Source organism: Telopea speciosissima, chromosome 4, assembly GCF_018873765.1.
Source record: "Telopea speciosissima isolate NSW1024214 ecotype Mountain lineage chromosome 4, Tspe_v1, whole genome shotgun sequence".
NCBI classification, from domain to species: Eukaryota; Viridiplantae; Streptophyta; class Magnoliopsida; order Proteales; family Proteaceae; genus Telopea; species Telopea speciosissima.
In genome coordinates this window covers 15,634,927-15,662,832 of record NC_057919.1, presented here as the reverse complement: position 1 = coordinate 15,662,832, position 27,906 = coordinate 15,634,927, and the positions used below count along the sequence as shown (strand labels likewise).

Below are 27,906 nucleotides of genomic sequence, written 5' to 3'. Positions count from 1 at the left end.
AGTACAGAATCCATAAAATGGGTCATTAAGGGTCAATGTTTCTCTCTTTACACTTTTACTAGGTCGAGTTTTGGGTTCTTGTGGAGAAAGGTGAAGGACCCACATGCAAAACAACCTCCAAAATGATAGAAAATGCGGAGTACCCAAATGGTTTTGATGCCATTTGTTTTGGGTTTTTCAAGGTACGTAACCAGGAAACAGAAGCTGCAAGTGCTGTTTCTTTTTTTTTTTTTCGCCCTGATCCCTTTTGACCTGTATTTGCGTAAAATTCAAGTACTCTTTCATCTCTTTTTCTATTGATTTTTATTTCTTGGCATGTTCTTTGGAGACATGTATGTGAGGAAGGAGGGATCTAGTTATTGTTCTTGCTTTTTCCCTCATCTTCTGAGCTTTCGTTCTTTTTCTTTTTGGCTCCCTTTCTCTGATAGATTCTTCTGAACGCTCTTTGCTCTGTGATAGATTATTCCCTGGATTAAAAGCAACGAATGGAGTGGTAAGGAATATCTTTTGTGACGGTAAATGTTCATGGTGGCAACCCTTTTAAGTATATCGGGACCTTCATTTGATCTGGGTATCCTCTGCTTCTTCCAGTTTTGAGATTCTCCATCTGTTTAAGGTGAGCTACTGACCAACAAGTTCAATTATGTCCTTTTTTATTGAGAATATTTATATTCCAGTTCATTGATGTATGGACATGTTGAGCTGGAAGAATCTTTTCCCTCCTGCGTTTTTTCCCTTTTATCCTTGTATCAGTATGAGTTTGGTAGAATTTAAATACCATGATCAACGTTTTAGCGGAATTCAATGGAGTTGGACGTCTTGGATGGTTCTGTATGTCTGGTGGGTGTCCTGTTGTGCTGTTTCTAATTTTGTTTTGATTCTCTAAATAATGGGTAGCAGTCCATCTGTTTGGATTGGATTGAGATATCTTTTCTATTTGAATCAGAGTTTGGTTTAATTATGTGGAGCTATTCCTCACATCCTGAACAGTAGATATTACTACTGTTTCTGTACGAGTAGATTGGCTGGATTTTAATTTTTGTGAGCTTTCCTTCTTCCCTTGGCTTTATAATTAATTGTGGGGGGGGGGGGGGGTTCTCAATCTACATGCTTAGGAGAAAGGAACAAATCACATAACATTTAGCAATAGCGTCAAATAGTCTTAGGAAGTTTGCTGTTTGTGATACACTAATTAAGGCATACTAGTATTGTGTTTCCGGTTATATGGCATAATAATGGCATGTGATGAATGGTATATTGACCATGTACACAGTTGGGAATTAGCCAATTAGGTGCCCTAATGAAGGTCTGTCAGGAAGACTCTGACCTCTGAAGCCTGTTGGAAGAAAAGAATCTTTGAACTTGTTCTGGAGGTAAACATTTTTCATGCTTCTGCACTTTTCATATGGGGAATTTTTGTTCAGCGATTAATTGCTTATTTCTGAAGTCTTTTTCTTTTTGCATTTGACATTCCTTTTCTCTTTCTTCCAAATGCTGATAAATGATGAATTATGAGTAGCTTTAGAGTTGTTATCATAAATTATAGATCCTTCTTTGTGTTTCATATACATTTCCTTTATGTACTTGATATAATCCTTCCTTGAAAGGATAATTGCTGTGCAGGAAATATTTTGTCGGAGCATGAGCCAAAAGCATCTCGCATTATGGGTTGGCTAAACAAAATTTTCAAAGGCTCCAGCCATAAAATCTCAGAAGGACAATATCTTGGCAGATATGGAGATGACGGGGTTTGGAAGGAACCTTCTAGTTCAGTGGTAATTGCAGTTGTTGCTGCTTGTTGAGATTCTCTTCGCTGTCTTTGAGTTGGTTTGATGTTGTTGCACATATAGCTGAAAAGCATTACATTTTTTTTTTTTAATCATTTTCCAAGTTAGTTGATGAAGAAAATGGGATGGCTTTGAGGCTGAGATATATGGATTTCTGTTATTGATTCCCCACCCCCAGCTTTTTGGTGCCCATTTTCTCCCATTATCATTGGTCAGATGCTAGAATGTGAAGTTCAAGTCTTTATTTGTTATTTCAGTTTTCCAGTATTGTCTTCTGCTAAAATTTTACTACTTCTTTACTTGTTTCTGGGGACTTGATGTAGGATGCATTTTCGGATTATGAGAATGAAGACATGGATCATGCCATTGCACTTTCCCTTTCAGAAGAGGAGCAAAAGGGAAAAAATGTGATTGGTGAGTAATGTCTCTTTCAGTTGTTGCTGATCGTTTTTTCCAAATTTTTTAATGCTCTTTGCATTCGCATTTAATACATTGCCTGATTGTATATTCATAAAAGAACAGTCTTGGTTTGGATGGTTCGACCATCTTTGTCAAACCATTGAGTTTTGACCCAGATGGATTGATGCAATCTTTCATGTTTGGCAAAGGTAAACTGGGTTGTTATATCAACCCGACTAGAATAGTTCCCGGATGATGTTTGAACAGGTTTTAAAGCCTCTTCCACCCCCACTCCATTATAGGGTTCTAAACCTGCTAAATGTGTCATATATGATTCAACACTGGAAGTACATTGATGCTAAATATCTACCAGATCTGCAAATATGTGGCTGATTCTTGCTTTTTGAAACATATGTTGATAGTGAAGGTCTTATCATTTCTCAACAATTTAGCATGTTCCTTTGCTCATAGGCTCCACAGTGTTTTTGATGTTTTTAGTAGCACCTTTATTAATCAGTGTTGTCAAACCCATGAGTGACATCCAAAATCCTGTGCATGCTCAATGTAATGATTGATTGGGTTAAAGCTATATCTATGCCTAAGACAATTCTTGATCCCACATGGATGGGAAAAAAAAAAACACTTAATTGGAATGAGGAAGCCAAATCAATGCAAATTTACACTTTATGCATCATACACAGTAGATATTGGTTACAATTGTATGGCCGAATACCATTATACGAATTACATAACAAAATAATGAGCGAGATAGCTGAAAACATTTAACTAATTAACATATTTGAACTTGTCTTTTCTAGCTACATAGTAGTAATCTTGTCTTGAAAGGTCTCTGTTCAGTGAAGTTTTTACACGCTGGAGTAAAGAAATAGGATTTTTAGTTTCAGGTTGAACTTTCTCTCTGATAAAATTATGATCGACTTTGTATTCAAAACTCCAGGTTTTGCCGTGGCAGTATGTTTATGAAATTTCAAGTTAGTCTAAACAACAGTATTAAGTACTGCCCCCCCACCCACACACACAAAAAAAGAAATAAAGAAGGGAAAATTTCAGTCTCCTCTATAATCTACCTATATTTATTAATGCTACCCTATGAAATACTTTTTCTGACTTGTACCTAGAATCCTAAACTTGCACAACACTTTCTCCCCTGCCTTGTTTTGAATTCCAACATTTCCCTCTCTCAATAACATCAATCTCTTTCTTCTACGGTTAATGCAGTTCTTATAACCCCCCCCTCCCCTCCGAAAAAGTTCTGTTCTTAAGATAGTTACATGGGTAATTGGTTTCATTCACACATTGTGAATGGCAGGAGCACATGGTTCCTTATTTGTTGCTTGATTTATTATTTCTTTAAAGAGAATGGTGTTGACATTCATTACACGTACTTTATTTATTGACTTTTTAAATCATAGAGGGTTCAGATCTTTCCATCATTGTGTTGCCCAACCAACTAGAACATCAATAGGCTACATGTATGGAGGGAGGGGGGGGGGGGAGAGAGAGAGAGAGAAACCAGCAGATAACTGCTGAAAGCATCTAAGTAGTAAGCCCACCCCAAGATGAGTGCTCTCCTATTCTGACTTCCCCAGAGCCTCCGGTAGCACAGCCGAGACAGCGACGGGTTCTCTGTCCCTGCAGGGATGGAGCTACAGAAGTTTTGAGAATCCATACCAGGAAGGGTAATGGTGGAATTCAAAATAATGCAGGGGAGAAACTGTTATGTAAGTTTAGGAATCTGGGTATAGTTATGCAAACGAATTTCACAAGGAGTATCAGTAAATATAGATAAGACAACAGGGGAGATATTAAAGGGTGTACCCAGTGCACCAGGCTCCCGTCACTGCGGGGTCTGGGGAGGGTCATAACGTACGCAGCCTTTCCACTGCTTTCACAAAGAAGCTGTTTCTAGACTCGAACCCGTGACCACTTGGTCACAATGGAGCAACCTTACCGTTACAACAGGGGCGATATTGAAACTAAGAACTTTCTTTCTGATAAAATGATGGTTGATCTTGATTAGCCATAGAGTGTTTCCGGAGATAGACTACAGGCACCCTGTTTCTGGAAATGTGGTTCTGTAGCTTTCTTTTATTTTTTAACTACTCAGTCCAATACAGTGGACCAAAACCAAGCTGAGAAAGCCAAAGTTGATTGCCCTATGATTTTGTATTGATATTCCATGGTGAAACTATTGAATGGATTAGGATTATCCTTTCAATACAGCCAGATAGGGATATGAGACCAAATCAGGTGTACAAAATATAAATTAACAGAGGAAAATCTAGACAAGTTTGAGCTGCTTTTATGTGATTTTGCTGGTTTCTTGTATCCTTTAACAGTTTGAGATTTGTGTTCAACATAAATATTATGTTTCTGATTAAAAATATTTGGTCACAACTATCTGCTTGCTGTTGGTAGTACTGAAAAGCCAATGACAGCTTTCCCCCTCCCCTTCCTGCAGAGCTTCTACAGGCTAAATGTGAAATATGGGGTTTTGTCCTTTGTAATCAAATCTTTTGATTGTTTTCCCTACAAGACATGTAGGATGTCAGTTAATCTAACTCAGGATGCCTATGTTCTCCCCCATTCAAAGTTCTGCTCAGGCTTTTGAACCTGGAGTCTGGCTCTGGGCAGTATTTTAGACCAGGACTAGTCTAGCTAGGCATTTGGATTGGTTAATCTGTCACTCATATGTGGGTCTGTGTGGCTTCCAATATTTAGGGAGCTTTGTTTTGATCATTAGGGGGGGGGGGGGGGGGGGAGCAGTGGATGGGTTTTTTGGTTTAAAGACAAGGTGGTGATATTGACCTGTGACTTGGTGGATGAAGGGATTGTGCCTTCTCAACTGTATTTTTGGTTGATAACTATGTTGTGTGCCATTATGATCCTCGTTTTTTATTTTTTTGAGTAATAAACTTCTTGCACGGTCTGTTTTGCTTATTTTCTTAGATAGTGGATCTCATTTGGAGGAAGACGAACAGCTGGCTAGAGCACTGCAAGAAAGTTTGAACGTGGAATCTCCTCCACGTTATGAAAATGGAAATATGTTTCAGCCTATACCCTTCCCCTTTTCAACAGGGTTCAGGTATGTTGTTCTTAGATCAACTTGCCCTAATTTCTGTAATCCGCACCTGCTTCTTTGGGTTTTCTTAGTAATTATATATTTACATCCATGCTACAATTTGAAATTTGTTGTTTGAAGTCATGTAAGTTGATTGTTTGTGTTTCCATAATATATGAATCTGGGTTCATGTCAATATATATTGCCGCTTGCATGTATGAACTAGGGATATAGGTTTGGATTTGGGGTTTTCCCTCACACTTTTACCTGATAAACATGCATCTAATATAACATTCCGAGGAAGTTCATAGCAGAAAGAATTAGTTGAGACACAAGTGGTCTATGTCAAACACTATGCAGAGTTATAATAAGCTCTGATGTTCAGTCCACATCAGGTGTATGGTGTGTAATCATTTTTTCTCCTTTGCAGTTGACAGGCTTGAAGGTGCATGAACAAGATTGTTTCACAGACCCATCTTTCAGAATGTGATGTTTGAAACACATTCTGTGATGTCCTGTAGAAAGACTCTGTTCCTGAGATCTGACGATGGACCATGTAGCATACTCTTAGGGTCAACATGATGAAAAAACTTTCATACCCTATCTTCAATATATCTTGCATCTTTGTGATTCAAGGTCTCCTGAATAATGGAAAATTTGCCATCTCTTTGAAGAAGCAAAACCATCTATGTGATCATTCTTGATTTTAATTTCCTTTTCCTGTGAAAATATAACAACTTTGGTTGTTCACATTCTCCAATTATTTACAAATCAATTCTTCTAGTAATAAGACTAATTTTTTATCTAAATGGGAAAATTTCAATTGAAGTCCCACTCTGTTGAGAATCAATAACCCTATCATAGATTGTTGTGGTCAAACCTCACTCTTTCTAGAATAGTCATTGTTCTAGAAGATTTAGCGCCAAATTCACTGTCTTCTTTCTTCTTTTCGATCCCTTGTTTATTTTTTTCATAGATTTAAGGTAAATTTAGTTCAATGTACACTCATTCATTTATTTGAAGCATTCCCACGTACTTGAGTGGGGTGGTCATTGCACCCAACTTTATTTTATTTTGTTAGATTTAAAAGCTAATCCTTTGACTTGAAAAATGGTTTGGAAAACTAATATCTGGTGTTTAGCTCAACAGAAGTTTGTTGTTGCAATTTTTTATTTTTATTTAAATAATAGGTAAACCAATATTTTTAAGAAAGGTGGTTATTTCAGTAAACTAAGACAAAAAATTGTTTATTGAATTTGTAACATAGAGACATAATGAACATTATGAGAAGTGATTTATCATAATGAAATATAGTCAGTAACTCATTTTAATATTTGTCAATTGTGACAAAAAAAACAAGGCAGTTGATGGTTTATGGACCTTTTGGCTGTTTTCAATAATTATAACCCCCAGCTTCCAAGTCATGTAGCCAAATTTTTAGGCCTTAGAGGCCTAAAAATTTATAAGTGACAGTGATGCAGAATTATCACCAAACTGGGCTTCTTTTATTAGGAATAAGTCTAGGGTTGGGATATATATATGTTGGGCCTTTGAACCCAAGGGTTTTCTATGTAATAGGCCACTTTAATGAGCTTAAACTAGGGGTATATAGGTTGCATACGGGATTAGCCCAATACTTAGTTTATTTTTATGTTTTTTAATTGAACCGGTTCAAATTGGTTGCATCCAATTAGTTAAATTTAAGTGATCATGTGACTTGGTTAAGTGGTCATGTGACAACTTAAGTAGTTATGTGATGTAAGTTGGGCTGGATTAGGACTCTATAAGTCCAGCCATGTTTTGAGTCTATTTCCTTTAGTATTCGAGTTTCCTAGTCAGTTTAAGTTACCTAATAGGTTAGGGATAGGGTTAGGCCTTTCCTTTTTTAGTGTCTAAGTCTATTTTTGAGTCTTCTATATAAGTTTGTAAGGGAGGCCAGCATTGAATACGAATTTTGATTAATAAAAACTCAGCTTTATGCTTGTTGCCTTTGTTGCTGCTGTTGCTCCTTGTGAGTGTGCATCCTTGTGGATCTCAAGTTGGAAAGGGATCGGTGGACTCCGGTTGACTCCTTACGCCGTGACGGCTGGGAGGATCTCTCACTGAAGGTGGTTCCATCCTTCTTTGTTCAAGCTGTTGCCGGTGGATTTCTGCTGTGAGTTTGAATTTTTAAATTCTGTTTTCATTCCTTTTCCTTCCCCCCAATCGATCCCCCTTCATAAACTCTAATCTGACATTGTCTCTGTGAAACCCTAGAACCTGTCCAGCCTTCATCCTACATTTGTTTTTCACCAAAATCAGATCACAGCCTCCCCATACCAATCCCTTCACTCGACCAGACCTGCAGCCCATTCTGATCAGTCCAAGCCCTAGTTTTCAGCCTAGATTCTAAACCCTAAAACCCAAACCCTAACCCTAAAAATTCTGGAAATTGAATTTTGTTTCAAAACTTGTTAAAATCTGTTTTAATAGCTTCCCCTAAGCCTGCCTAAAATCAGATATACATTACCCCATTCCCCCATTCCCCCATACCTAACCCTAGAATTTAACCTGAAAACCCTAATTCTGCCCAATCAAACCAGCAGCCTTGTTTTAGATCCTATTGCTTGGCCTCTAGTGGGATTTTTCTCCTATCTAGAGCTACATTAGACAGCTTATGTGATGGTACCCAAAGAAAGCTCCATGTATACCATATGTCACATCTACTGGAGTGGGTAAGTTTCAGTTCAGAGCATATTACACTACGTGGTAAAATAAAGCTTCAAAAGATGGTTGAGAAGTCTATAGTAATTAAAAGGGGGAGAAGTTATGTAAAAATTAAATTTGACATGTGGCTATCAATAGAGAAAGTAAAATGGTATGGGTTAAAGATGGCCAGAGTTCTTTTCTAGACATTCTTTGCTCACATTGCATATATGTTTCTGACAACTACATTTTCCCAATACAATTATATTTATGAATAATTACTCATAGTCCCTAACCAAAATATAACCTTACAAACTACCCCCTACGATAGACAATTTTTTAACAATCCCCTCAAGATGGAGCATAAATGTCATCCATGCCCAGGTTGGAACTACCTTCAAAAAAGGCAAGTTGAAACAAAGCCTTGGTGAACATATCACCAAGCTGGTGTCCAAAACTAACAAACAGAGTAGATATCAATTTACTCATCACAACATTCCCGCTCAAATTGGTAGCCTTATTATCATAATACGTGTCAATAGGCTTATTAGTTGGAAAACCAAGCTCTTGAAGAAGAGACTATAACTACATCAACTCAGTTGCAGTATGCACCATACCTCTATACTCAGCTTCAACATTAAACCTCACCATTGCAGTCTGTTTCTTACTCCTCCAAGTGATAAGGTTACCACCAACCAACATACAATTGCCAATAGTGGACCTCCTATCTCCTTTAGCACCAGCTCAGTCAGCATCAGAATAACCAACATGATCAACATGTCCATGAGGTTTGTAAATGAGACCCTTTCTTGGAGCACCCTCAAGATATCTCAAAATGCGACATGCAGCCTCCCAATGAACTTGCTTACGTGTTTCCATGAATTGGCTTATAACACCCACCACAAATGAAATGTCTGGCCTAGTCAAAGTAAAGTAAATAAGCTTAACAACCAACCTTCTATATTGATGCTTGTTTGCAAACTCCTAATCATTACAAGCCCCAAGTTTCTAATGTGGATCCATGGGAGTATCAACAGGCTTAGTAATGTAGTCCTATATAGACAAAGCCTAATAGGAACCAGGTGAAATCAGAATTCTGTAACTGTTTACAGATGTGGGCTGTTTAGGGTAAAACAAGGGTTAGGTCTAAGAATTCAGGTATGGTTTATATATGGTTTTAGTATGCAGGTGTAGGGGATTATTATGGTGTAAAGAAAGTAGGGTTTGGATAGGTTTGGAAGTTCTGCAGTTTTAGGGTTAGGGTTAGGGTTTTAGGTTCAGATTTTAGGCTAATTCTAGGGTTTAGGAAAGGGCTTTGGGGCTGGGTTTCTGATCGAGTGTAGCTGGCAGTGGGGGGGTGGTTCGATCAGGCTTTGGTGGTGTTTTGATGGTTAATTAGGGCTAGACAGAATTTAGAATGGTTTTTAGGGTTTTGGATTTTATGGGAGATGAGGGGGATTAGGGATTGAGTAGTCTGATTGGGCTGAAAGTTGGATCGCGTGTAGGGAGGAGTGTGGTGGATGTATGCTGAAAGTTTGGGACAGATCTGATGGTGGGATGATGGTTGCTTAGAAACTAAGCTATGATTCAAAGGTGGAAGTTGCAGGTTTAATGGAGGCCTAGGTTTGATGGATGGAGAGGGAATTGGAGTAGGTTTAATGGAGGGAATGCTGAACAGTATAGGTAGGCTAGGGTTAGAGGATGAAGAAGAGAAGGGTATGTGCAGGAAACTAAAATTACCTACTGGTTTGAAGAACCAGCAATGGCAACAGCTGAAACAGTGAAAGAACCTCCCAATCTTCTCGATGCAAGGAGTCAACTGGAGATCCACCAGTCCCTACACCTTGATGTTACTCACAAGGCAACCTTGATATTACTCACAAGGCACTCACACGATGGAGCAGGCAGCAGCAGCATTCTTGGCAGCAAGCAACGAAAATTTTAAAACTTTAATTGGTGGGGGAGCCTCTCCCACGATCTTTATTAAATAATAGGCCAAAGGCCTTATTCCTAAAGCTATTACAACTCTATTTCCCCATCCAAAATCGTGGAGAGGTGTAGATAAGTAACTTAAAACAATTTTAAAGGTATTAAAAGACCTAATTGACCCTAATGACTTAAAAACACTTAAAACAACTAAGTTCTTCATCAGCTAATAGGATATAAGATCCTACCAGCCAATCAGAATTAATCACTTAAACTAAACCAATTGAACCAATTGGATGCAACCAATTTAAAACCGTTTCAATAAAAAACATAAAATAAAAACTAAGTATAGAACTGAAATAAACTAAACTAAGGCTCCTACTAAAACCCTAGGCTTAGGGTGGCTTCTTCAATTCGAGGAGGCTAGGATCTGCATCACTTAGATGCTAACATACAAGTCTTAGACAAAAGATCAAGCTTATATTTTCTTTGAGAAAGACTAATATCCTTGTTACTTCAAAATATCTGAGAGCATCCAAATCCTTCATCTAAAAATGTTGATGCAAATAGTCTTTGACATCCTCAATGTTAGACAAATCATTACTAGAGATGATAATATCATCAACATAAACCACTAAAACCATCACCCTGGAATCCTAGAGATGAATAAATACCTAGTGATCAAAATAGCACTGTGTAAAGCTACAACCATTAACAATTTTGATCATAGTTGTCAAGGCATCACCTAGGTGTCCAGGTTCCTTTGGTTGCCTTGGACGCTTTGCGTCTAGGCCTCCTCCAATGCCTCGGATCGCCTAGACGCCTTGACATCTATGATTTTGATGACTTGACATCTATGATTTTGATGAATTTATCAAACCAAGCTCTAGGCATTTGCTTCAAACCATAATCACCTGTGAACCCTGCACATTTTCTGTTCATCCTCCCCTTGAGCAACATACCCAGGATGTTGCTCCATATAGACCTCCTTAAGTAAATCACCATACAGATAGGCATTCTTGATGTCAAGCTGATATAATGGCCAGGCAAGATTAATAGCCAAAGAGACAATTACATGAACAAAGTTCAGATGGGCAACAGGAGAAAAAATTTCAGAATAGTCAATGCATATGTTTGAGTGTATCCCTTAGCCACACCAAGCGAGCTTTAAGCCGCTCTACAGTTTCTTCAGGGTTATACTTAATGGTATACATAATACATCCAACAACATTTCACTAAATCCTTTCCTGGAGGGAGATCAACCAGAGTCCACGTTTTGCAACTAAGCTGATCCATGCATATTGATATGTATGTTCCATTAGAAAATCAAGCTTTTTTATTTTTATCAATTATTTTCTATCTGCCAGCTCTTATCTCTTTTTTAAGGAGTCCAAAAAATCAAGATATGAAAAAGCCAAATATTTTAGTTTACTTCCACCCAAGATGAGCTATCGCCTCTTGATAGGTTTTAGGAACAGAGTAGCCAAATAAAAACAAGGCAATGTTATGAAGAGAAGATAGGTGATGTTAAATAGAAACAAATTGATCAATGGGATAAGCAACCAAAGACCTTTGAGTGCAAGAATGTGCACCTTTCCGAAGGGCAAGTGGCAAGTCATCAGTAGTAGACAAAGGGGACATGATCTGCAGTAAAGAGTTTGACTGTTCAGAGGGCGGTAGAGAAGGAACAACAGCAATTGGTGGAGATGGCTTAGATCGACACTGGTAATGCAGTGGTGCTGTTTGGGACAGAGATGGTGGAACAGAGAGAGCAATTAATGCAGAAATTGGAGGTGAACTGACAAAATCAGTCTCTAAGACACGGCCCTCAGCAATCGAGTACGGAGTATTTTCAAAAAGGTGACATCAGCACTGATAAACTGTTGATGAGTAGCAGGATCATAACATTGATCCCTTTTTGAGTGCGAGAATATCCAAGAAAGACACACTTTACAGCTTGAGGAGGCAGTTTATCAATACTGGGTCATAAATTATGGACAAAACACATACAACAAAAAATGTGGGCTGGCAAAGAAAACAATGGAGAGTTAGAAAAAATAACAGATATAGGGGTTTGATTTTCAAGTACCGATGAGGGCATGCGATTAATCAAGAAACAAGCAGTTAAAACGGTATGCCCCAGAAAAATCTTTGGAACATGCATATGAATTAGTAAAGAGAGAGCAACCTCTAGCAAATGCAACCACACCGTTTTGCTGGTACCATACTCAGAACGAAAAAGATGAAATCTCAGGTTGAGTATATTAAAGAGCATTATCCGAACAAAAGATTCTAAAATAAGCACCAAACTGAGTTTTTATTTCATTTTTTGAAATTATTTTAAAACAGACAAGATTTGTGAACGATCTTTTAATTGATATAACCAAGTCAACCGTGAATGATTATCCACAAAAATAAAATATAAAAATATAATAAACAAGACCAACTCTTGACACAACACAGACCCCAAATATCAGATTGGATCAAAGAAAATAATGACGAATTTTTAGAACCATCACAGGAAGTAAGGGAGCTGCGATGATGCTTGCCGAGCCCACAAGCCTCACACTCAATGTGAGTAATAGACTTTCAACTAGGAACAATCTGTTGAAGGTTGGAGAGCGACGTGTCATAACCGATAATGCTAATGAAAAGGAGAGGCACCACTAAAAGTAGGTAAGGCTGCATTCAATATGACCTTCCCTAGACCCTGCAGTGGCAGGAGCCTCATGCACACTGGGTACGCCCTCTTTTGTAGTTGACTAAGGCAATCAAGGGCCCAAGGCCACTCATAATTTTTTTTTATCAGTTGGCAACTGTTGGCTAAATTCTAGTTCTGTTATTTAAAGTAAATTTCTCTCATATCCCTGTGCACACATGTTCCATCTGAAACTGATCTGGTTGATTAAACTAATTTGCATAGGATTTGTGCTGGTTGCAACACAGAGATTGGCCATGGACGGTATTTGAGCTGCATGGGTGCAGTTTGGCACCCAGAATGCTTCCGTTGTCATGCTTGCAATCTACCCATTTCGGATTATGAGGTGTGTTAACTATTTCAGATATCCTTCCTGGTTAGATCACAACTGAAAAACATGATTCTTTATGGTTTAGATTGTTGTACCAATAAAATAGTAGTATCTTTTGATTATAATAGTCTGGCTAATTTATTCTTATTTTCTTCATTCTGTAGTTCTCAATGTCTGATAATCACCCTTATCACAAATCCTGCTACAAGGAGCACTACCATCCAAAATGTGATGTTTGTAAGCACTTTGTAAGTATCTTGAGTTTCCTGTTACAGAATTGTAGTATCATGAGTTTCCAGGTGACCCCCCCCCCCCCAACCCAACAAAAAGAAATCATTTGCAATGTCCATCACTCAATGATGTGAACAAGAACATGTTATTAGTTGCTACTAGTGACTCAAAATTTGAAGGTGTTAATTGGGTATTGGGACCTTCCTGAAGCTGAAGTTGCTTATGCCTTATGGTCTCATTTATCTTAGTAAATATTTAAAGATGAAACTATTGTACAAAAAAGTTGAAACAAGGAAAGAGGATTTTACCATCAAAGTAATAATAAAAAATTGCAATTTAGTTTATTTTATTTTATTTACATTCTTATAATCAAATGAAACTTAATTGTCCACACGTACAAAGGTAACATGAATTGTGATTGAGAGTCTAACAAGAAGCTACCGGGCATATATGTCAACAGAGATTCTGTTTGAAATCAGAAAATGATAGGACGATCCATCATAAGATGAAAGTTTATCCTCCAAAACATTAAATGGTGACATATATCCCAGCCCCAGGGAAAACAGAATATCCCCTTGTGTTGAAATTGCTATTGGTAATACACTTTGATATCTAAATATACAGAAATGTTCCTAAAAAATTATTTAGACAATTTTTTAGATGATATGACTGATGTTTTTCAAACAGTTTAGAGTTCGTTAACGCCAATCCAGGTACTAAATGATACATTGGAGTCGGCGATCAAACCGGTTTTAGGCATTAAGATATGAGCTATGAAGTAGGAACTGATAGAACCAAATTCATTTCTGTACAATCATCCAATATTACAAGTTATTAGTTGATAAAGTATTAATTATAATGGGAAGGGAACTACTGTATTGACAGTGGTTTGTTCTTTCAAATATTTCATACTGACTCTCAGCCTGTGGCTGTTTTGGATCATTTTGTACAGATTCCTACAAATCCTATGGGTCTTATTGAATATAGGGCACATCCTTTCTGGAAACAAAAGTATTGCCCCTCACATGAGTATGATGGGACTCCACGTTGCTGTAGTTGTGAAAGGATGGAGGTTGGTTTGAAGTACTATCTTTGTAAGATGCCTACTTCAAGAAATTACATGTCCATGTGTTTGAAACATCAACAGAAAAACATTCCTTCATTTGCAGCCAAGAGACACAAGATATGTCACCCTAGATGATGGTCGGAAGCTCTGCCTGGAGTGCCTGGATTCATCTATCATGGATACTAGTGAATGCCAACCCCTCTACATTGACATACAAGAGTTTTACGAAGGATTGAATATGAAAGTAGAGCAGCAAGTTCCATTACTGCTGGTTGAGAGGCAGGCACTAAATGAGGCCATGGAGGGAGAAAAGAACGTACGTACATGTGAATTCCTCCTATCAAGATTCTGTTACAGAGCAAGCAATAGGTTGTTTTGTAAAATAAAAAAGCGTGTTGTCCTATTTTGTGTTTAACCACTAAATCCCTTAAAATTTCTTTTCCTTTTCTTTTTACCTTCTTTCTTTGTTGTGCACAGGGCCATCATCATTTTCCCGAAACTAGAGGGCTCTGCCTGTCAGAGGAACAAACTGTCAGCACTGTGAGGACAATCCTCTGTTGTTATTCTTGAAAATTGGGTTTGGTGTGCTCTTTTAGATCTGTTTCATGGGTTGATAACACAGTCTTCTGTTTATCCCTTATATACCAGATTTCGAGGAGGCCAAGATTTGGGGTAGGAAACCGCATCATTGACATGATAACAGAGCCATATAGACTGACCCGCCGATGCGAAGTGACGGCAATTCTTATTTTGTATGGCCTTCCAAGGTATTGTTTCAGCTTTCTATTATTTTCACCATGTGTATGATTTCCTAGGTTGTGTTTTGGCTCAGCATCTATTGCAGAGCAGCTTCTAATTAGCTGCTTTGGGGATGCTATTCGATGAAAGGGCATTTGGCTATTATTATAGCTTAAGAACATAATAAAAGTTCTATGGTTTTGTAAGGCTATTTTTGGGTGGCTTCCCCACCCCCCCTCTTCCCTTTCTTTTGGTCTTTCTGAAAATTAGAAAGACCAAAAGAAAGTGGAGAGGTATGGTGGGGAATGTTGGGCACTTAAGAAGCATCATATAGATAAACTCAGTGTAGCAGAGATGAGGATGTTGAGATGGATGAGTGGCAAAACTAGGAAGGATAAAATAAGGAATGATCATATTAGAGATGATTTGGGAGTAGCTCCGATACATGATAAGCTATGAGAAAGTCGTTTGAGGTGGCATGGCCATGTTTAACAGAGGCCTTTGGATGCTCTAGTACGGAGGAGTGATTTGATTCAGATTGAAGGAACTAAAAGAACTAGGGGCAGACCTAAAATGACCTTAGGAGAAATGGTGAGAAAAGACATGCATAGCTTAGGCCTTGTATGAAGTATGACCTCGAATAGAGTTGATTGGAGAGTAAGGATCCATGTGGCCAACCCCATTTACTTGGGATAAGGCTGAGTTGTTGTTGGTGGTCTTTCTGTTTATGAATTTATCATGTCACTAAATGCTTTGAAAACAGAAGATTTTTTAAACATCCCACTAACTAAAAACAGCCAAAAAAAAAAAACTTAAAACATTTATTGAAGCATTAAACAGGGTTCTGTCACTTAAAAAGAATCATTAAAAGAATTTTAGTTTGGCCATGCTTTTGATTTGCTGATGGCTATAGAAGTTAAACTGAAATTAATTAGAAAATGGTACTGCTAGACTCCAAGGTTTCAAGTATGCATACATTTGTTGTAAGCAGTAAGCACATGCAGCTAACCAACTTTCTTTTCTCTCTCTCTACTCTTTTTTCTTGGGGGGGGGGGGGTGGAGTTTATCTGAAGCAATGCTAAAATACACTTTATAGTATTGGTCTCTGAATCTGTTTTATCTGCTTATTTTGGTTAACTTTTTTTTACGTATGACCAAGAATCTGTTTGCATACAGATTGCTGACTGGGTCAATCCTGGCTCATGAGATGATGCATGCATGGCTAAGGCTCAATGGTGCTCCCCTGTCTCACAACTATTGTCACCTCAAAGTCAAAGTTAGTTCTCCCTTTGGATTCTAGTGGGCTTTGTTAATCGCTAAAATTTGGGTAATGGTTGTTGTTTCACAGGTTACCGTACTCTTAGTCCAGATGTGGAAGAGGGTATCTGCCAGGTACTAGCTCACATGTGGCTAGACTCAGAGGTCATTTCAGGTTCTGGTAGTAATGTGGCTTCAACATCCTCATCTTCATCCTCATCATCATCTTCTGCCTCTATGTCGTCAAAGAAAGGCACACGGTCTCAGTTCGAGAGGAGGCTTGGGGAGTTTTTTAAAAACCAAATTGAATCAGATGCCTCATCGGCATATGGGGATGGATTCAGAGCCGGTAATAAGGCAGTGTTCAATTACGGCCTGCGGAGGACCCTTGACCATATACAGCTGACAGGTAGTTTTCCATAGTAAAGTGTTGATTTGTGATATGGCCATTCTTTTCCCTTCCTTTTGATGGGGAAGAAGCTTGCCCCTATCATATTAGAACTTAGAGATGATGCATGTCAGAATAGAACATATCTCGTTAGATTAGAAATTATTGCCAAATATTTCAAATAAATTCAATATTATACCACTGTACTTTCTTTCCTTTCCTTTCCTTTCCTTGTTACACTCTCTACTCCCAAATCCATAATTAACCATTAGAAACTGATAATTGCTAGTCTTTAGAAATATGTTCGTTGTTGCTGTCTCTTCATTGAGTTCTGGTGATAGCACATCCCTCCCAATGGCAAGCAGAGAAAATCTATTTTTAGTCCATAACAGATGTTGATCTATCTTGCTAAGTCATATATTTTCCCTCATATGGAGGACACTACCCTATCATGAGGGGTTGGATGCTTTTCCTCAATCTTGAGTCCAGTGTTTGTCATTTGCAATAAAAAGAAAGGACAAAATGTGGCAAAGAAATATGAAATAAAGTTATTAATTACAGAGGTGAATTAGAATCAAATAGAGCCTGACAGTATGTTATGAGAAGTGCTATAATTTGAAGGATCCGTTAGCCAACTTGTGGGGTGGTGAAACTGCCCTCTTCCCATTATCAGGCCTCTGGTGCTTACCTTCTTCCCTTTCGTTCTGGTAAACTATCTATCCTGTCAATGAAAGTTCAAACTCTCCTTGGGATTTACCTATCTTTAAAAAAAAAGTTCAAATGGAACTCTTCTGAGCTTACCCGATTCATATCCCATGGACAGACTCTTTGAAATTTCGACTTTGGGGTGATTTTGAACTCGCGGAAACAGAAATATTTTTCCAATTTGACTAGTCCTACTCAAGGAACGAGAAATATTTTGCAAGTTTTGCTTGAAGTTTCAAACATAAAATGGATATATACAAGCGGAAGATTCAATTAACCCTTTCTAAGTGGTGTTTCCTCTACTCATCTAGCTCTCATTAGTGCCACTAATGTGCATTTGGTGTCACTTCTCTGGAATGATTCCAAGGGGTTTTGAATTCTTTTGACCAATTCATGGAAAAAAAATTATGTTTTTCTGAATGAATGTAAAAAAATAATAATAAAAAAAATCCAGGGGAATAAATCGATTCTTGAGATTGTTGGAACTTTCACAAATTTGGAACATCTTTTTAGATGAGCCCTAAACCCCTAAGAATCACTCACATTTGTTGCTATCATTTTGACAGCCATTTATCCATAGATATTTGTTCTTACAGAATATCAGAACCATTGCTATAGAGGATAGGTTCCCCCCTCCCCTCCCCTTCTCTCTTTCCCTCCCTTGAAATTAATTTGCCTCCAATATCAATAAAGAAGGGAGAATAAAATACTACCAACTACTACATGAACAATATTGGTAGTGCCAGGTAGCTTAGTTGGTAAGGTCACTTGCTAGTTGTTGCAGTGACCTGGGGTGGAATCCTGCCTTCACCTTGGGGTGGGGGTGTTATGCGATAGGACGACCGGGAGAAAGAGATTGTAGATCAGCTCAGCCATTGCTTCTTTAGGTGTAGATCAGCTAGTTCAGTTGTTGCTTGTTTGTTGTGCTACTGTGTCAAAAGGTATACTTAGTGCACAACGGTGCAAGCAACATTGCTTCTTTGGTCATGGATCAACTAGTGCTCGATCACCCATTGCCTTAATGTGTTGATCATAGAGTGGTTGAACACCCTTAAGAGTTCCGGTTTTTTATTTGCTGGGTACGCTTTTACGGCTGTTCCATGTCCCATCCAGTATTGTTCACATGGCCTACGGTCATGGTTTGGGTGGGGGGGTTTGAGGCCTATTCATGCCATGGGTTGTGTCTAATGGTGTTATTGTAAATAAAGTGAATAGTATTTAGTATGACTTTGGGGGAGGGGGAATCAGGAGTCTCAGGTCTCGGATAAAAACTTAAGGGTAAAGTACACGTACCCCCCTATAATGCACCCAATGATACTCGTACCCCTCTAAGGTTTTGAAAAATCTACATACCACCCCTGCAAATTTCACGTACCACCCCTATTTTATCCCCCTAATTTCAGATAAATCCAAACCGTTAAGTTTAGCCGTTAAGTGCTAAAAACTTAACCATTTTATCCTTTCTTCTATGTTTATAAATTTGAAAAGACCTAATTGCCCTGACCTATTTGTTCATAATATGAAAAGATTTTTTTACCCTAACCTAATTTGATAAGACTCTTTTATCTCCACTATTTGTTTTTATGAACCTAATCCAATCTAATTATCAAAATGCCCTTGCTAAGGCATAATTACCAAAATACCCTCATCTTCCCCAAAATCCATCTTCCATTTCTGAAACTTCTCTCAAACTTCTATCAAATCATCAAAAGGGATCTGTTCAAGTCCGGTAATGGAGAACGGAGATCAAGTCATCAAAAGGGGGCAAGGAAAACCATCACACCTGCAAACGAAGCAAGCAAACAAGAATAGTGCGTCAAACCACACGTTCCACCTCTTCATTCACCTAATAATAATTAATTAAGGCCACAGATTGATAAAGATTATGTTAAGAACACTTAGAGAGGAGAGGGATTCTTCCAGAGTCCAAGTTTTTAAACCAAAACTGTAATTAGTCATAATAAAACATGATTTGATGGAGAGGGTTTCTTCTTCATCATACCACTCTTCGAACCAATGGCTCCAAGGTTGAAATAAATTTCTGGAACGATTTCAGCATCCCAACTTCTCCAATTACACTGTTAAGAGATTAGAAGAAAGAAAAAAACGAAGTAATAAATCCTTCGTTTTAAGTCATTCCAAAAAAAATTAAGATTCCAAAAACAGATTGCACCAAGGATTTGTTTAGATTGCCAACAATTAAATTAATTAAACACAGTATGAGTCTATCATTTGTAGGAGAAATGAGTAAATAGTACAAGATAATGCATGAAATCAGTAGGAAACAACAAAAATCAACTTCCCTTAAAACTAAAATCTGGAAAAGTTGGGGAAGATATATTTTAAGAAAAACAAAAGTAGATATAAGGAGAAAAGAGAAGGGGATCAAATAGACTTTTCCGATAAAGTTCGATCGATACGAACGCTGCGAAAGAAGGTGTAGTTCTAATCTTTTGGGATCTGGCTCGTTGGGTTCACGACGGGACTCATCAAGAAGCCTCTTAGCCGCCATTCTTTCTTACTGCGGCTACTGAGGGGGACCGTATAAGAGTTAATTAGGCGGACAAGGACGATGACGACGATGACGATGACGACGGCGACGACGGACATGGATTTTGGGAAAGATGAGATTTGGGGAAGACGAGGGTATTTTGGTAATTATGCCCTAACAAGGGCATTTTAATAATTAGGTTGAGTTAGGTTCTTAAGAACAAATAGTAAAGGTAAAAGGGTCCTATCAAATGAAATGAAGACAAAATTTTTTTTTTCATATTATGAACAAATAGGTCAAGGCAATTAGGTCTTTTTCAAATTTATAAACATAGAAAAAAAAAAAGGGTAAAATGATCAAGTTTTTAACACTTAATGGTTAAACTTAACGGTTTGGACTTATCTGAAATTAGAGGGGTAAAGTAGAAGTGGTACGTGGAATTTGCAGGGGTGGTATGTAGATTTTTCAAAACCTTAGGGGGATACGAGTAATATTGGGTGCATTTTAGGAGGATGCGTGTCCTTTACCCAAAACTTAAAACCCTGTATAAGTAGTGATAGGCATTCGATCAAGGAGTGTAGCCCTTGGATGTCTACTTCCTTAAAATTTAGGTTTAAAAATTTCATTTTCCTTCCCTTTAAATTCCCTTGCAACCAAATGGAGCATGAAGGCTGCATCATTCCTTTCCTTCCATATATATGTATATATATATATAAATCATGCCCTGACACTGCAACCGCAAGGAAGGCAACCCACTGTCCAATTTGTCCTCCTCTGCCTCAAAGTTGAAAAACTCTGTTGGAAGGCTTGACAAGAGATATGCTACCAACAGCGATGTCTGTGTAGGTGATCTCCTCTTTGTGCGGTTCAGGATCAACAAAAATCTAAAATAGCAAGACCTAGCTAGAAACATATTGAAGCACCATAATCTCTCTAAATTCCAGCACCAATTTAAACAGTTGAGTAAATTGTCATGTAAGAATAATCAAGAAATAACACTAGGCAATGTAAAGCAAGTTGGATATCTTATATTTGTGAGTTCGGTTTCTCTACACGTACCAACATGTGAGAACCAATCACCTATCCTATTTTCCCCATTTATAAAGGGAAGAGGGATTTTATAGAAACAAAATTAAAATGTGATTGACTCTCACATGTAAGTTTACCAGGCAGATGATCCATTCTCATTGTTCAGAAGAATTTGATTTGAAAAGGGAGTTAGTTCTAATTAACCTTGAGCACTTTCACCTATTTTTTCTTATTTCCTTGCTTTTTCCCTTTGAAACCCTCATCCCAAACCATTTCCTAAATAAAGGCCTAGAACCATTTCCAATGTAAAGCAAGTTGGATATAAATGCACTTTGGTCTTGTTTTTTGCTTTCTTCCTTTTTTAGGTCTAGTCATTAAAGGGATGATTGATCATTATCATCGCTAGTCTTCTCTTTTCATAATACTTTTCCAAATATCTCTCTTTTATTTGATCTCTTGCCCTAATTGTAAATAAAATAAGAGAAAATAATGTACAGATTATAGTTGGAAAATTGGGTTTTGATTGGGACGAGTCGTTTGAGTAGAGTCAAAATTTTAAAAAACTTGGTCAAGAGTAGTGTAGAATAGGTCAAGGTAAAAAATCGAAAGACTGGATCATTAATCGTCCGAGTCAAATAAGACATGGTATTTTTAACTGAGTCATACAAACTCAACTGAATATGATCATTTTTTAAAAAAGAAAAATTATCAACGCCACTCCCTGATGTTTACCTATATTTTAAAACATACTCACTAACTATAATAATATCAACCGTCACCCATTTTTGAACAGTGCTAACCTTTGAAATTCCTTTGACCAAAATATCTTTTACACTAAAACATAAAAAAGCCTAGATTAGTCCAATGACCGAAATACTTTCATTAACATTATTTTTTTATTTGTTATTCATAAAAGTGGGATTAACATTATTTTTTTATTTGTTATTCATAGAAGTGGGATCCATTTACTGTTCTTTGTCTACCTTCTTTCTTCTTCCACATAAGTTTTCCCCTGCCGTTGCAATCCCCTTTCTTCCCGACCCCTGCTCTTCTCCAAAATCCTTTCTTTGCGCAACCAGCGCCCACCCCTCTCCTCCATACCCGCCCCTCTTCTTTACCATAACCTCCCCAAACTCCAACTCCACCTCCACCTCCACCTCCATCATGCCCTCCCGCCCCTTTCTTCCCCAGCGGCCACCTCCCACCCCTGTTCTTCGTCTACCTTCTTTCTTTTCCACATAAGTTAGTTCCATTTACTGTTCTTCATTTATCTTCTTTCTTTCCACATAAGTTAGACCAGATTTGAAGTTAAGCTTCGAAATAAATTGCGGCTGATGATGTGCGTGTGTGTGATCTATGTTTGGATGTTGAAGATCCGTTGGTCTATGTTTTGGATGTTGAAGAAATAATAAGACATTAACAGTTGAAATAAAGTGTTGGAATATGTACTCCATAATATCGTGGGGGTATTCTGGTACTTTTGGGATAGTTTTTATGTTATTAAGTATAAGTCGGCTATGTGGGTTTTAGTCCCACATCGCCTATTTTAGTCTCTTGTAACTTTCCCCTCTATTATAAATAAAGGGGCTTACCTATCAATTAATACAAGCAATTATTCTCTCATTCTCTCTTTTCTAGCCCACGATTCTGCCAACATGGTATCAAAGCTGGTCTGATTTAGGTTAGAAGGAAAAAAAAACCCTATTTCTCCCTTCTTCTCCTCCAATCGATCTCTCTCTTCTTCTCCCTTTTCTCGATTTTCTCCTCCTACTGGTTTTCTTCTTCTTACCCATGTAAGGGGGCAGCACTAATGAGGAAAATAAAATATCCAATGATTTAGTTGCTGCCCTCCTTCATTCTATTCGAATTTTTCCATTAAAATTCTGCTGGATCCTTCATCTGCGATTTGGAGTTCCCCTTCTTTGAGATCAGATCTCTATGAAAACTAATCCTCTAATTTTTTTAACACCCTATGCAGCCTTTTTCCTGCCCTATTCTGCCCTATTCCAAAACCTAACTTCCATTTTTTCTTTATCTCCATCTTTTTGTATTTTTTTCCAGCCACAATCCCCAAATCGATTTCACCTTGTCAGGGTTTTTCAAAACCTCGACTCCAATCGATTTTGGGGTTTCCCTTGTCAGATGCAGCCAATTTTTCAGGGATAATTCCCAACTAATCCAAGCCCTAATCAACCTCAGTTTGAACACAATCTGATGACTGGATCTGTCCCTACAACAAAATCTTCTCATCCTGCCTTGTATAGTTCCCTGTTAAAACCCTAACTCAAATCGACATTAGGGATACAGGTTTGAGCTCTTGCTACCTTTTTTAGGGATGATTACTCCACCTACAGAGACCACTCGACCTCAGTATTTGCCTCTTTCCAAGTGTTTGAAGAACCCTAACCCCAATCGATTCTTCTTTTTAGGATTTTTTTTCAAAACCCTGACCCATATCGTTTTAGGATTAGGGTTAATTGCTGCTATTGGAGTTTTTTGGAGGTGTTTCTACCATCAAGAAGGACATTCTACTTCAACTATTCCTTGCTTGAAGAAGGTGTACTGCACATGATAATTGCTGCCCTATTTTTCTGTAATTTTTTGGTGTTTCTCCCACGTGAAGATCAAGTCTCAATTACCAAGGAGATTGGTTATTCGAACTGGAGATCCATTCTAGCAGTGGTGGTCAGCATCTATTACCAGAAGACATCACCTTTGACAAGTCATCATCACTTTGTTGAAGCCCCTTTCCCTACAATCGGTCTTCCCTTTCAGGGTTTTTTACAAAACCCTGGCTATAATCGATCTAAGGGTTAGGGCAGTCCACTCTTGTTGATATTTTTAGGAGAGTTTTATAAACATCAAATGAGTATTCAGCCCATATTTCAGCATAATTCATCAGGTTTTTTTGCAAAAATTACAGTTCATTCTGTTGGCTTGGTTTATTCAATTATCAACCTATTTCTCGTACTTATTCCTATATGGCTGGCTGCTTCAACTACCTATGGATTTGTCTGGTTATTTATCTTATATTTGCTGGTTATTTTGGGCTTCACTACCTACCTGGCTGGTGTTCTTGATTGGCTTCTGTAAGCATGACTGGTTGATGTGTTACTATTGCCTTCATGTGAAATACTGTTGCCCTATGTTTGTGACTGAGTTTCCTATTATTGGAGATCGAATTTCTTTCGTTATGGAAGACTCGAATCTGCTACCCTGGAGATCAGCTTATTTGGGACTACAACAGTATGTTCCACGGTTATTGGCTGCACCTACGAACCTATTCAGTTATGTGGAGCTTTTTTGATTCATATCCGGCTCAGTTTGGAGCTTAAATCCTAGCATTGTTATTAATTCAGATTTGATCCAATTTTTTGTTGAAGCGTCTTCAATGCATTACTGTCCAAATATCTTCGTTAGTACTGTTTAGCATGTGGGACTTTATACATTGGAATTTTTGCACACTTGTTCTTCCTTGTTTGAAGATTGCTCAAGCCTTGAAGAATTGAGCATTTCCTTACTTCAAATCAGATCTGTATACTTCTCAGATTTGAATATTAGAGTTAGGAGTTTCTCCCCTGCTGGGGTTTCCATCAAAAGTACCTGTTTGATCAATAGAAGATGGTTGGAACTTTATATGTTGCATAATTTACTCCTATTTCATTATCCCACCGTTGTTTTTCCTTCACCACCTCCCAAAACATACCTTTGGCATTCCCCATAACCACCTTGAAAGTTAATGGTCTTCTCTTCTTTACCATTTCTTCTTTTTTCCATTACATTTGGCAGCCATTGAAATATTCTGGAATGTTGTGTTTTACCCTTTCTCTTACATCATCTCTTTTATGTCCACGTGCACTACATGTGAGGGGGGAATTAGATACAGTATACCTGCAGCCATTGCAGAGAGCAAAACATGCAGGGACACTTGGTGCAAAACATAGAAGGTCAGAGGTTTCACCATTGCCAATGGGTATCTACTTTGTTATTGGGTTAAAATTTGTCATAAGGGGGAGGTTGGCCTTAAAGTTTTTCTCATTTTGTTCAAGTTGGGCATTAGTACCTTGTATGCACCAACTTGAGGGGGAGTGTTAGCATATTAGCATTATTGCATTATTATGGAGTTTTTTTTCTTTAGTTCAAGCTGGATCTTTTTTCTTTAATTATTTGTATAATCCAGCTTGAGGGGAGTGTTGGAATATGTACTCCAGAATACCGTGGGGGTATTCTGGTCCTTTTGGGATAGTTTTTATGTTATTAAGTGTAAGTTGGCTATGTGGTTTTAGTCCCACAGCCTATTTTAGTCTCTTGTAACTTTCCCCTCTATTATAAATAGAGGGTCTTACCTATCAATTAATACAAGCACTTATTCTCTCATTCTCTCTTTTCTAACCCACGATTCTGCCAACATAAAGTATTCCAGATTTAATATGGGACTCGACTGATTGATGGATAACAACAATAACAGCTCATAAAAGCAACCAAAAAGAAAAAGAACCAGGACCGTAGGTGCTGAAATAGATCGAACTAGTAACTACAGAAGAGTAGGTTAGTAGATTTAGAGAAGATGGAAGCAAATAGAATCATCACCAAGCATACATTAACAGAAACATATTAAGAGCTTAAAGAACAGAACTCAGGGTGAGCAAAATTTCAGTTCTAAATCCAGCAATACAGAGCAATAGAGCAATATGTATGAAACCCCTTTGACAGAAAAGCTAGAACTGAAATACTAGTTTATAAAAGAACATAGGAATAAAGAGGAGTAGTAGAAAACAAATCTGAAACTAAGAAGAATCGTAGGAGCGGGGAGAAGGGGAATAGCAGAAAACAGATCTGAAAAAAGAAGAGTAGAGGGAGAGAGACTAGCTGTGTTGCAGTGGATGTTCTCCAAGGTTGTGAGGAAGAAGGGTTTGTGGGTGTTTTAATTGAAAGGGTAGATTAGATACTTCGCCCAATAAGAAGGGCAGAATTGTTATTTAAAAAATATTAAATGGCTGACATCACCACTGAACAGCTCTTAACTAACGGTAGGGAGTCTGTGTGGAATTAGTTTGGTAAAGAAGGGGGTGGCGCTGATATTATGGTAGTTAGGGGGTGTGCCTTAAAATATAGGCAAATGTCAAGGGGTGGCGCTGATAATTTCCCTTAAAAAAACCATAAAGCCAATTCACTTAGAAACTAAGTTGAGCAAAATGGTAAATCCATATTCTAAAACAAAAAGAAACCCTCAACTCCTCGACTCCCTTCTCCTGTTCAATGGTATGAACACAAAATGCAATGATTTGTGATTCTTAGATTTTATTTCCTGGTTTTCCCATATTTTCTGATTTTTTAAATAAATATATACATATTTATTGTATTAAAAAATTAAAAAATGTGACTCGTCTTGACTGGGTTTGATAAGGTCGAATCACCAGGTTTTTCTGAAAGACGAGTCAAGTCAGAAAACCTGGTTTTCCAACTGTTTACAGACTCCCTAAGTACACGTGCTCTCATACACTCTCTCCCCTCTCGGCATTCTATATAGTATACACAAATCGCAAACCACTTAATTGTTCTATGGAATATTGATAAGCACAAGACATTTCATAACTGGACTAACCTTCACCGCCAAATAAACCAAGGAAGCTTAAGAACAATTGCATATAACATCGAATTTTTATCACCTGCGGTTCCCTTGCCCGGTACCGTTCCCTAGTGCCTCTAATAAAAGGGGGGTGGACCCCACTCGGGTAGTGTGTTCGATCAAGGGATGGAATGATAATTTCAGCCCCCTATGAGAGGAACCGTACAACCGTATCAGTCAGCGAACCTCAGGGGATAAAGGTCCTATAACATCAACTAGAGTTTTTTTTTTGGGGGCGGGGGGGGGGGTGGGGGTGGGGGAAGGGGGGGGTAAACATCAACTAGAGATTTTCAGCCAACTAAGGACAAGACACCCGGATCTTTATCCACTTCAGATTCTTGCCCGACCCAGTTCCCCAATGCCCCTAACAAGGAGATGCAATGACCATTCCACCCTTGTCCGAACACTCTGCCCGAGTGTTGTCCACCCCCTTATTAGAGGCACTGGGGAATTGGGCCGGGCAGGGAACTGGAGGAGATAATTTTCCCAAGACACCCTGGGTTGCCCCAACCAGCTGCTCTTTCCATACCTCCCGATATAGTATCAGACGATTTGCCCTCAAAGCTACCAATATCATCTCATATTTTGACCATTTTACTCTTTGGTCGGACTGTATCACCAATTTTCTGTCATCCAAGTATCAATATCGGTGCCAACTGATACCGATACGGATCGTGGATCCGTAACAATTCCTAAAACCCTGCTGGTAGGCATAATTAATCCAAGCAGTTAGCAGGCCAACTCTAATTAATTAGGTTCTACTTTTGAGTATGTTTGGTAGACTGGGCCCTTCAATAACTGTCTCTTTTTCTTTCTTTCAAAGACTTTTAACCGGTCTACCACTAACCAATTTAAAAGAGTATATTTTCATTATGATCTTAACTGATCAAAGGAATTCTTCTTAACCATCTAATTAATTATCTTACTTAAATTAATTAAGCTTACCAACCTATGGTAGCTCAATTATTTATAAGATTGGCCACCCACAAATACGTACAGTCATGAATATAGACCGTACGTGAAATTGATGGAACCACAAATAATGAACGTCTCTCGCTCTTTCCTTCAGATTGCAAGATCACATGTTGATGGTAATTGTCACCTTTCTCATTGTTGATGGTAACCATGTTGAATGAAAACCAAAAAAAAAATGGCATATGCAATGCACGAGGTTCCCATCATTTCGTGGCCCACATGGCTCCTATTCCTAGACATAAAAGCATACGAAAGTATTGTACTGTCCCATGAAAGGCATAAATCTCGTCTAGGATGATGCTTGTGCATACGTTTCCATTGGCCGACACGTACATGTAGGCTTTAGAGGCCCAGGTAGTGATTTCTTTCCTATAGAGTCGAAATTAAAATCTTAAACCTCGAGTCTTCATTCAACAATAATTAGAGTATTCATACTAACACAAAGAGAGGTTTAGGTTACCTAATAGTCCACAATCGTGGACTCTTCAA

At 38.1% G+C, this 27,906-nt stretch overlaps 1 protein-coding gene and 1 long non-coding RNA gene across 4 annotated transcripts; one reads left to right on the top strand and one right to left on the bottom strand.

Annotated features, from left to right (window-relative positions):
* LOC122659840 (protein DA1-related 1-like) lies at positions 1-16,749 on the top strand. Of its 3 annotated transcripts, XM_043854981.1 has the most exons (13): positions 1-182; positions 460-616; positions 1,624-1,775; positions 2,111-2,201; positions 5,157-5,292; positions 12,803-12,923; positions 13,073-13,156; positions 14,092-14,211; positions 14,309-14,521; positions 14,683-14,745; positions 14,854-14,972; positions 16,120-16,178; positions 16,292-16,749. In XM_043854981.1, exons 3-13 carry the CDS (start codon positions 1,665-1,667, stop codon positions 16,621-16,623), a joined length of 1,449 nt encoding a protein of 482 aa, XP_043710916.1. In that variant the 5' UTR covers positions 1-182; positions 460-616; positions 1,624-1,664; the 3' UTR covers positions 16,624-16,749. The 3 variants fall into 3 exon arrangements, with proteins under 3 accessions (XP_043710916.1, XP_043710917.1, XP_043710918.1); XM_043854982.1 differs by lacking the exon at positions 460-616; XM_043854983.1 differs by lacking the exon at positions 1-182 and having other exon boundaries at positions 350-645; positions 1,641-1,775.
* LOC122659841 lies at positions 5,700-26,413 on the bottom strand. Its single transcript, XR_006332563.1, has 3 exons — positions 26,400-26,413; positions 19,508-19,518; positions 5,700-5,858 (listed from the first exon to the last, which is right to left on the bottom strand). It is a non-coding gene; the product is annotated as an uncharacterized LOC122659841 (long non-coding RNA).
* Positions 26,414-27,906: the final 1,493 nt, after the last annotated feature.

Bases quoted from the DNA above. Each gene is read 5' to 3' on its own strand.
- LOC122659840 (XM_043854982.1), top strand. From the start codon at position 1,665: ATGGGTTGGCTAAACAAAATTTTCAAAGGCTCCAGCCATAAAATCTCA. The intron at 14,522-14,682 runs GTACGTACATGT...TGTTGTGCACAG, and splicing joins CCATGGAGGGAGAAAAGAAC to GGCCATCATCATTTTCCCGA. The intron at 14,746-14,853 runs GTGAGGACAATC...CTTATATACCAG, and splicing joins AGGAACAAACTGTCAGCACT to ATTTCGAGGAGGCCAAGATT.